At 37.5% G+C, this 11,474-nt stretch overlaps 1 protein-coding gene across 1 annotated transcript; it reads left to right on the top strand.

Moving 5' to 3' along the window:
- Positions 1 to 9,824: 9,824 nt before the first annotated feature.
- On the top strand, positions 9,825 to 11,273 carry LOC131629472 (UDP-glycosyltransferase 79B30-like). Its single transcript, XM_058900259.1, has one exon. The coding sequence runs from the start codon at positions 9,825 to 9,827 to the stop codon at positions 11,205 to 11,207; it is 1,383 nt and encodes a 460-aa protein (XP_058756242.1). The 3' UTR covers positions 11,208 to 11,273.
- The last annotated feature ends 201 nt before the right edge of the window (positions 11,274 to 11,474 follow it).

The raw sequence follows: 11,474 nt of genomic DNA, 5'->3' as shown, positions 1-11,474 counted from the left end.
ATTTAATATATCAACAACTTTATTCTCTCTCATTAACCTTTTTGCGCCGTTATTCTCTTTGTCATCATCTTTATTCTTTGTGCACCAACAATTGGTATCTAGAGCTCCGGTTCCAAACACAGGGAAACACGAGTGAACGTGAGTTTGTGTGACTGTGTGATTGATTTTGTTTCTGGGAAACAAAGTTGTGTTGAATCACATTTTTCTTGGTTGTTTGTGGGTTGGGAAACACTGTGTGAGAGTGAGTGAAATCTAATTTTTCTGCACAAGTTTAAAGATGAGTGGAAGCAACTTGAATACCAAACTTCTAGTTCTTGATGGTAAAAACTGGAATAGATGGATGATTCAAATGCGTGTGTTATTTGGTGCTCAAGATGTTTTAGATCTTGTCACTAGAGGATATGTTCCGGTTGCAGCGGATGCAACGAAGAACAAAGAGAAGCGCAGAGGGAAACGAACAAGAGAGATCAAAAGGCGTTGTTCTTCATCCATCAGTGTGTGGATGTGAATGTGTTTGAGAAGATTTCTGATGCTATGGCGTCTAAGGAGGCGTGTGATATACTGGTCAGGTGTTACGGTGGTGACGTATCAGTAAAGAAGGTGAAGCTTCAATCCCTGAGAAAACAATATGAAAATCTCAACATGAAAAACAATGAGAAAGTTTCTGAGTATATCTCTAGAGTGATTGTGATCACTAATGATATGAAGGCTTGTGGAGAAACTCTTTCTGAACAAGTAATCATAGAGAAGATATTGAGGTCTCTTACTCCTCAATTTGGTTATATTGTTGTATCTATTGAACATTCTAAAGATCTGAAAATCATGAGAATAGAAGAGTTGCAAAGCAGTTTAGAAGCACAAGAGTTGCGTCTGACTGAGAGAACTTTTGAGAGAGAAGTTGAGCAAGCTCTGAAGGCTTCTTTTGTCAAGAAGGACCAGAAGCATAGACGTGGTGATAGATTCCAGAAGGAAGCCTCAACTTCTGATGAGAAGAGATATCAGAAGGGAAAGAATAAGAAGAAAGTTCAATGTTACTGTTGCAAACAGTTTGGCCATTTTGCTAGAGACTGTTTGGCAAACAAAGGAAGGAAATCAGAAGAAGCAAATATAGCTAGAGGTGATTCTGATGACGAACCTGTGCTATTGATGGCTTCAGAGTCTGACGGAAGATGTTTGTCAGAGTGGTCGTATATGGACACTGGGTGTTCAAATCACTTGACTGGAAACAAACAATGGCTGATAGACTTTGACTCTGAAAGGAGGACAAAGATCAGATGTGCTGATGATAAGTATCTTATTGCAGAAGGTATGGGAAATGTCAAAGTCAAAATGAAGAATGGAAAGACTGTTCTGATAAAGGATGTTTGGTATGTTCCTGGAATCAGAAGCAATCTGATGAGTGTAGGTCAGCTCATTGAGAAGGTTTCTCAGTTGTTATGAAGAACAATCTCTTGAAGTTGTATGATTCTAATCAGAAGTTGATTATGCAATCTGAACATGGAAGCAACAGAACATTCAAGGTGAATGTAGAAATAGCTGAAACAGAGTGTCTGAGTGCTGAAGGCTCAGAAGGTGATAGTAAGCTGTGGCATAAGAGGTTGGGGCACTTGAACTATAGAAGCCTGGGGCATCTAAGTTCTAAGAAGCTTGTACATGGCATTCCAAAGATTGTGAAGCCTGAGAAGTTATGTGAGGTATGCATGAAAGGCAAACAACCCAGATTGCCATTTGTATCAGAAGTTGCTCCAAGAGCAAAGCATGCTCTGGAAGTAGTGCACTCTGATGTGTGTGGACCATTTCCAGAACCTTCACTTGGAGCAAATAGGTATTTTGTGTCTTTTGTGGATGAGTTCACAAGAATGACGTGGGTAACACTTATCAAGTTTAAGACTGAGGTGTTCACAGAATTCTAGAAGTTCAAAGTGAAGGCTGAGAAGCAGAGTGGTCAGAAGATAAAGATTCTCAGAACGGATGGTGGAGGTGAGTATAACTCTACAGAATTCCAGAAGTTCTGTGATGATAATGGAATTGAGCATGAGGTTACTGCTCCTTATACTCCTCAACACAATGGTCTTGCTGAACGTAGAAACCGTACTTTGCTTGATATGACGAGGAGTATGCTAAAAGAGAAGAAGCTTCCTCATAATCTATGGGGAGAAGCTATTGCTACTGCAGCATATGTGTTTAACAAGTGTCCAACGAAGAGGCTGGAGGAAATAGTTCCTTTAGAGAAGTGGACTAAGGAGAAGCAGAGTGTTAGTCATCTAAAGGTTTTTGGTTCTGTGTGTTACTGATAAGTGCCAAAATGTTGTTATTTTGAGTATATAATTGTGGCACTTATCGATTCTATTCATTCTAATTTTGTAATAAAATCCCCACTTTTGTGTATATATTCAAATACTTTAGTTTTCATTTGTTTTATATAGTATTTATAAGCTTTTCTTATGTTCTTTGTAGGTTTTATGCATTGTGGGAAGTATTAGGAGGTTAAAAGGCATTTTGGAGCAAGTTTGGAGGCCAAAGGAAGAAGTTGTGTGCAGCAAGGGCCGCTGAGCGGCGTGTAAGCGCGCTTTCCAGGGGCGAACCAAATTTCCTTGACCGCTAAGCGGCGGGTCTGGCCGCTGAGCGGAGGCCTGTTTATTGTTCTTGATATTTTTTGTAATACGTGTAATCCGCTAAGCGAGATTTGGCCGCTAAGCGGCCGTAGCAGAAAATGTGTTTATATTCTTTCATGTGAACCATTTCTAGGTTATGGTTTTGGAGAGTTTTTGGTTCCAACTCCATCATTTTCATTCTTAGATCAAGATTAGCTTAGAAAACAACACTGGGTCATGCACTTGGAAGATCGGAGGTGGATTTCTCATCAACCGGAGCTGACAACCCGCGAGATGTTTGGTTTATCTCTTCTATTCTTTGTGTATTTCTTTTGGTTGGGTTTTGTTTGTATAGTTACTTGAATCTGATGTATATTTACCGATTATAATGTTATATTTAACTTGCTTTACGAATCTGTGTTGATGTTATCCTGGATTTTTGCTCTATGCTGGGGATTTGGGTTGCTTTAGAGATAAACTTCTTGAATCCTTATCTAGGATGATAATCTGTTGGTTCTGAACTCTAGAGATAGATTTAGAGCTAGCATTTACTGTGGGTATCCGTACTTAATGCTTTCGTGTTTGAGCGGCGCGCGAGAGATCGCCGACGCGAGAATACGGATGTTCTCGTGACTTTGCGTTAGAGATAACCTTAGTTGTGAGATGATCTCGTTTGTGCTCCAGAGATGGACGCTTATGTGAGAGATACGTGATAACATGGATGAGTATCGTAGGTTGAGTATAATGGGTTGGTAAGTGTATGTTTGTGAAGAGTGAATATATTTACATTCCTGATAAGTTATTTTTCTTCTAAGAATGTGTTTATTCTTTTACTGTCTATATCTTTGTTTACTTTTTGCTCATTCAATCCCGAGCTCGAAACCATAGAAACTATTGAATGGCATCTCTCCATCTCTGTGGACGATAATTCCTGGATCAATATTTCCAAATCTTGTTTGTTGCTTGCCGCTGTGCCTGCATTCAACAAAATGGCGCCGTTGCCGGGGATGGTTGTGATTGCATCGCAATAGTTTTCGTGGTTTTGAGCTTTGTATATATCGTATATATTGTATAGTTTCACTTGTATATATATTTACTTGTACATGTTTACTTGTTTATGTTCACCATATAAGTTTACTTGTATATGTTACATATAAGTATACTTTTATTGGTGAATGTTGGTGAAACATGTTGATCTCGGATGATCTCTTTAATAACAAATCTTCACTTTTCAACTTGTGAATCCAACATTCACCAACTTTACCTTTTTGTATGATAATAGTTGTTTGTGTTTCATACTTGTGCATATGTGTTTGTTTATGTATATGGTTGTATATTTTTGTTTTTATGTTCGTTTAATTGTTTTATATATTTGTACCCGTAACGTTTGTTGAGTGTTTGGTTAGGAAACTTTCTTTAGGCTTGTGCGGTGAGACGTCACCATGGCATGATGGAAGGAAGCTACTTTCCAAACACCGAAACAATAAAGGCGTCGAGCTAACGACGTAAAACAAGCGCTTGTTGGGAGGCACCCCAACGGTTGTAAATTTTGTTTATTTTTATGTTTAAGAGGAATTTAGGTGAAGTGGAAGAAAATTTGAACAGCTGGTGCAGTTCTGATTTTTCTGGTTTTTTCTGTCATCGCTAAGCGAGCCTAGCTCCGCTAAGCGATGACAGCAAAATTCTGTTTTCTTGCTTTGTACCAGTGGGGTTCCCATTCCACTCGGTTCACTCATTTTTCCCACTTTCACCAAGGCTAATTAATAGTATATATTAGTTTTGTTTTTCTAATTCTTTTATTGGATGTTTGTACTCGAATTTTGTCGGTAATTCGAAGATTTTTGAGGTGATTTTCCAAAGCTTGAGTGTTTCAACTTGCGGATGTATGGTAGGATATTGTTTTTGAAGTTGTATCATTCAAGGTACTCATTTATCGCTTTCTATAGCATAACATGTTTAGGAAACTTTTCATTTGTACAATTACCATACCATTCATTCTTTTGCATTACTTGCTTGTTGATTGAATCACTTTAGTTCCCAAACCATAAATGTGAGGAAGCTTTCCATTGTTCATATATGCTGGAGGCCACAATATTTGTTTTAACTGGATTTTATTATGCTTAATCTTTTGTTTATGTTGATTTTATGAAAGCATGAAAAGGATCAAGGCATTTTGTTTCATTTTGAGCACAACTACAAAAACCAAATAGTCAATTCACCTTGTGAGTGTGTGATCATTTGTTACCCCTTTTGAGCCTTTTTGTCAATGTCCATGTTGTTTTTGCTAAATGCTTATCTTTGAGTGTTTAGTTCTCATTTTTGCATGGATGATTGATTCTTTGTTTTCTTGAACCCTCAACCATGATTTTTGGTATGAATTTTTACCTTGCCTTAGAAAGTAGGGAGTATTCATATGATGGTGTGGTTGAATTCAAGTTGGGGAAAGAAATGGTTGCACTTATTTGGTTGTTGCTATGAGGTTGAAAAAGAAAAAGTAAAGAAAAAAATGTGAAAAAGAAAGAAATGAAAAAGAAAAAAAAAAGTAAAAAGAGTTTTGAAAAAGAAAAAGAAAAGAGAAGTGAATAATTGTGCTAATAAGTATTGTGATTGGTTTGAGAAACTTGTGGATAAGGAATAAGTTTGATCGAGGTTTTGTTGTTTGAATCTTTGGTGGATTGATCACTCCCTTAGGTTTAGGCAAGTTTTTGTTTCGATTAGCCTTAGGACATATCCCTTGTTTGTTAACCAAGCCACATTACAACCTTGAAAAGTCCTTGTGATTCTTGCTTTTATATCTTCAATGTGATTTTTAGATGAATGCATAATTTAATCTTTTGTTTGCAAGATTGTTGGATGAGTGTTAAAAGTCCTTCACCTTTGTGTGTTATTCATCCATTGATGAATTTTTGCTAGGTGTGATTCATGAAATGAGCATGTATTGTGTTAGAATGTTTTGTATGATTTTTGTACTTAGGATTAGTTTCATTTACATGTTGTCGTTGTAGGATAGTGGTAAGTATTTACTTTGTTTATACGTTTTTGTATTGAGCCATACATTTGTTTTTGGTTTTCAAAACTTGTTGATTCACAATTCTTTGGTTTATTACTTTTGATTCTTTGATTTATTTGACATTGTTTGAGGACAAACAAAGTTTTAAGTTGGGGAGAGTTTGATAAGTGCCAAAATGTTGTTATTTTGAGTATATAATTGTGGCACTTATCGATTATATTCATTCTAATTTTGTAATAAAATCCCCACTTTTGTGTATATATTCAAATACTTTAGTTTTCATTTGTTTTATATAGTATTTATAAGCTTTTCTTATGTTCTTTGTAGGTTTTATGCATTGTGGGAAGTATTAGGAGGTTAAAAGGCATTTTGGAGCAAGTTTGGAGGCCAAAGGAAGAAGTTGTGTGCAGCAAGGGCCGCTGAGCGGCGTGTAAGCGCGCTTTCCAGGGGCGAACCAAATTTCCTTGACCGCTAAGCGGCGGGTCTGGCCGCTGAGCGGAGGCCTATTTACTGTTCTTGATATTTTTTGTAATACGTGTAATCCGCTAAGCGAGATTTGGCCGCTAAGCGGCCGTAGCAGAAAATGTGTTTATATTCTTTCATGTGAACCATTTCTAGGTTATGGTTTTGGAGAGTTTTTGGTTCCAACTCCATCATTTTCATTCTTAGATCAAGATTAGCTTAGAAAACAACACTGGGTCATGCACTTGGAAGATCGGAGGTGGATTTCTCATCAACCGGAGCTGACAACCCGCGAGATGTTTGGTTTATCTCTTCTATTCTTTGTGTATTTCTTTTGGTTGGGTTTTGTTTGTATAGTTACTTGAATCTGATGTATATTTACCGATTATAATGTTATATTTAACTTGCTTTACGAATCTGTGTTGATGTTATCCTGGATTTTTGCTCTATGCTGGGGATTTGGGTTGCTTTAGAGATAAACTTCTTGAATCCTTATCTAGGATGATAATCTGTTGGTTCTGAACTCTAGAGATAGATTTAGAGCTAGCATTCACTATGGGTATCCGTACTTAATGCTTTCGTGTTTGAGCGGCGCGCGAGAGATCGCCGACGCGAGAATACGGATGTTCTCGTGACTTTGCGTTAGAGATAACCTTAGTTGTGAGATGATCTCGTTTGTGCTCCAGAGATGGACGCTTATGTGAGAGATACGTGATAACATGGATGAGTATCGTAGGTTGAGTATAATGGGTTGGTAAGTGTATGTTTGTGAAGAGTGAATATATTTACATTCCTGATAAGTTATTTCTCTTCTAAGAATGTGTTTATTCTTTTACTGTCTATATCTTTGTTTACTTTTTGCTCATTCAATCCCGAGCTCGAAACCATAGAAACTATTGAATGGCATCTCTCCATCTCTGTGGACGATAATTCCTGGATCAATATTTCCAAATCTTGTTTGTTGCTTGCCGCTGTGCCTGCATTCAACAGTTACAAACACGTTCTAGAAGCTAAAAGGAAGAAGCAGGATGATAGGAGAAAAGTGATGTTATTGGTGGGGTACCACAATACAGGTGCATACAAGCTCTATTGTCCAGAAACTAACAAAGTTGAAGTCAGCAGAGACGTCATTGTGAAGGAGTCAGAAGTTTGGGATTGGAGAGAGTCTCAACCAACTTCCGAGGAAAAGATAACTTTTGAAGAAGAGTTAGAGTCAGAAGATGAAGCATCTTCTGAAGATGAGTCAGATGGTGAATCTGATTCTGATCCAGATTCTGATGATGACCAGAATCTGGTGGTAGTCATGATTTTGGAAGGGAAAACTCTGAAGACGTAGAGTCTGGAGATCAAGCTTCTGGAGATGATCATGAAGGTGGAGACTCTGGAGGTGGTGACTCTGGAGTAGTTGACTCTGAAGTAGCTCAACGGCCATAAAGAGTCAGAACAATACCTAGAAGGTTTGCAGATTTTGACATGTTGCAAGACATAGAAGTTGACTCAAAAGGAGATGTCATTCAGTGTGCCATGTTAGTAGATTCTAAACCAGTGAGTGTTGAAGAAGCGCTCAAGAAGAAGGTCTGGCTGAATGCCATGAAAAAGAACTTGAGGCTTTAGAAAGAAACAAGACTTGGAAGCTGACAGAACTTCCAAAGAAGAAGAAAGCCATCAGCGTCAGATGGGTTTTCAAGGTAAAGCTGAAGCCAGATGGATCAGTTGGTAAGCACAAAGCGAGGCTAGTGGCTAGAGGTTTTCTTCAAAAACCTGGACTAGATTACTTTGAGGTGTTTGCTCTTGTAGCTAGACATGAAACAATCAGACTGGTGATTGCGTTAGCTGCAAACAGAGGTTAGTCCTTGATGCATCTGGATGGAAAGTCTGCATTTCTGAACGGTCCATTACAAGAGGAGGTATATTTGTCACAACCACCTGGCTTTGTGAAAAAGAATCAGGAAGGGATGGTGTACAAATTACACAAAGCTCTGTATGGATTGAAGCAAGCACCCAGAGCTTGGAATTTGAAAATTGATTCATTTTTCAAGAAGCAAGGGTTTCAGAAGTGTGAGATGGAATATGGAGTCTATGTGCAACATTCTGGAAGCAATATGATTTTGTTGTGTCTGTATGTTGATGACATATTGCTTACGGGAAGTTGTCCAGAAGATCTGATGAAGTTCAAGAAGGTGCTGCTGAATGAGTTTGAGATTACAGACCTTGGGAAAATGTCATATTTTCTAGGGATGGAGATTCTGTACTCAGAAGATGGTATCATTCTGCATCAGCTGAAGTATGAGTTAGAACTTCTGAAGAAGTTCAAGCTGGAGAATTGCAAAGCTGCTGTTACACCGTCAGAAACGAATCAGAAGTTGGACTCTGATTCTGAAGGTGAAGATGTTGATGCTACGGTATTCAAACAGCTGGTTGGTTCTCTAAGGTATTTGTGTAATACCAGGCCTGATATATGCTATGCAGTTGGATTGGTTAGTAGGTTCATGAGTAAACCTAAGTGGTCCCAACACCAAGCTGCTGTCAAAGTCTTGAGATATGTCAAGGGAACTCTGAAGTATGGCATATTGTTTCCTTCTGGGAGAAAGGAAGAATCAGAGTTATTGAGTTATTCTGATTCTGATTGGTGTGGAGATAGAGTTGATAGAAGGAGTACTTCTGGATATTTGTTCATGTTTCTGGGAGGTCCTATTTCTTGGAGTTCCAAGAAGCAACCTGTTGTTGCTCTATCAACCTGTGAAGCTGAGTACATCGCAGGCGCTGTAGCTGCATGTCAAGCTGTGTGGCTTATGAACTTATTAGAAGATCTGAAGATTAAAGTGAAGAAGCCTCTGAAACTGATGATTGATAACAAGTCTGCAATCAATCTTGCCAAGAATCCGGTGTTACACGGAAGAAGCAAGCATATTGAGACTAAGTATCATTTCTTGAGAAGCCAAGTCCAGAATGGAACATTAGAAGTTGTGCACTGTAGCACCCAGAAGCAAATGGCAGATGTTCTAACGAAGGCGATCAAGACGGATCAATTTCTGCTCTTAAGGAATGGAATTGGTGTTGTCAGCTTTTATTGAAGAATATGAATTAAGGGATGGTATTGAAGAGTAATTCAATATTCAGAAGATGAACATCAGAAGTTCTGATGTGGGCTGATCTTCTGATGGTTACTCAGAAGATAGTGTTGACCAGAAGATGTTACCTTCTGGGTCCCATTAGCTTAGCTGTTTAGTAGTAAGGGTACTTTAGTATTTCTTAGTATTGTACTGTTTGTACCTTAAGCTTGTTCGCTAAGTTTAGTCTGTTAGGGCCTACGTGGCAAGAATTTTTCTTTTGTATAAATAGCCTTGTAGTAGCTATCATTTAATATATCAACAACTTTATTCTCTCTCATTAACCTTTTTGCGCCGTTATTCTCTTTGTCATCATCTTTATTTTTTGTGCACCAACAGTTGAAACAGAATCTAACCTTATTAAGATAATATTTTTTTAAAAATAAAATAATAAAATATTAAATATTATATTATTTGACATTTTGTAGACTAGGCAAAAACAAACTTACCAACAAGTTGTTAGTAGTAGATCTTGGCCATTGAATATAAATATTATCAAATTAATGGTGAAAAAAACATCTTCTCCATAATGGCCAAAAATAGAAGGATCTATGCTAAATGCCACCCTATAAATAAACATTGCAAGACAACTTCACAACCAAAATTGTTTGCAATATTGTTCATATTATTTTCTTCTCAATCATCATAATGGATTCATCATCTTCTTTACACATAGCAATGTATCCATGGTTTGCCCTGGGCCACCAAACTCCATTTCTTCACCTTGCAAACAAACTAGCAAATAAAGGCCATAAAATAACCTTTTTCATACCTAAAAAAGCGCAATCCATATTAGAACCATCCAATCTCCACCCTCATTTGATCACATTTGTAACCATTACAGTTCCTCATGTTGAAGGTCTTCCTCCCAATGCACAAACAACTGCTGATGTCCCTTACCCTTTACAACCACACATCATGACCGCCATGGATCTAACAAAACCCGACATTGAAACTCATCTCACTATTCTCAAACCTCACATTGTTTTCTACGATTTCACACATTGGATTCCATCTTTAACCAAGCGTTTAGGCATCAAAGCTATTCATTATTGCATTATTAGTTCAGTCATGGTTGGTTACACTACAACACCAGCTAGGTTTTCACAGGGAAACAATTTAACTGAATTTGATCTCATGAAACCTCCTCCTGGTTTCCCTGTTTCATCTATCAAGCTTCATAGTCATGAAGCAAAATCTTTGGCTGCTAAAAGGAAAGAAACTTTTGGTAGCAATGTTCTTTTCTATGATAGACAAGCCATTGCTTTGAATGAAGCTGATGCATTAGGATATAGAACATGCAGAGAAATTGAAGGACCTTATCTTGATTACATACAGAAACAGTTTAACAAACCGGTTCTAACTACAGGACCGGTTATACTAGAAAAATCAAATTCTATTTTGGATGAAAATTGGTCTACTTGGCTTGGTGGATTCAAAACAGATTCAGTTGTTTATTGTTGTTTTGGAAGTGAATGTGTTTTAAGACCAAATCAATTTCAAGAGTTAATGCTTGGTCTTGAGTTAACTGATATGCCATTTTTTGCAGCTTTGAAACCACCTTTTGGTTTTACAACAGTTGAAGAAGCATTACCGGAAGGGTTTGCAGAAAGGATTAAAGGAAGAGGTGTTGTGTATGGTGGTTGGGTTCAACAGCAACTGATTTTGGAACATCCTTCTGTGGGGTGTTTCATTACACATTGTGGTTCAGGTTCTTTGTCTGAGGCATTGGTGAATAAGTGTCAATTGGTTTTGTTGCCAAATGTTGGTGACCAAATATTGAATGCTAGGATGATGGGAAATACCTTGAAAGTTGGTGTGGAAGTTGAGAAAGGTGAAGACGGTTTGTATACTAAGGATAGTGTTTGTAAAGCTGTGAGAATTGTGATGGATGATGAGAATGAAATCGGTAAAGAAGTTAAGGCTAAGCATGGTAAGATTAGAGAGATGTTGCTTAACAAAGATCTTGAGTCATCTTATATTGATGATTTCTGCAAGAAGCTTCAAGAGATTGTTGTGGAAAATAATTGATTTATCTTTATGCAGTAGTTTATGTAGTACTATTTCCTATTTTCGGGGTGTTATGGAATATCTTCCAGGGTCTGTCATGTTTGTAGGGTGGTACTAAATTAAATGCTGGATTTTCTTTGAGTACTTACATGTGTCGCTATCACTTCAAAAGAATACAAGCACCTGTGTCCCAATACAAAGTTCAACAAGAGTTGGATCTCTTGCATAATAAATAACTTAAACATTATTATTTAAAGCTAATAAAATGATTGTAAAATGTTAAAAAAT

The sequence above is a fragment of the Vicia villosa genome, unplaced genomic scaffold (genome assembly GCF_029867415.1).
Source record: "Vicia villosa cultivar HV-30 ecotype Madison, WI unplaced genomic scaffold, Vvil1.0 ctg.000567F_1_1, whole genome shotgun sequence".
In the NCBI taxonomy this organism is placed as follows: Eukaryota; Viridiplantae; Streptophyta; class Magnoliopsida; order Fabales; family Fabaceae; genus Vicia; species Vicia villosa.
The sequence above is the reverse complement of the archived record's forward strand: the minus strand, read 5'-3'. Positions and strand labels throughout refer to the sequence as shown.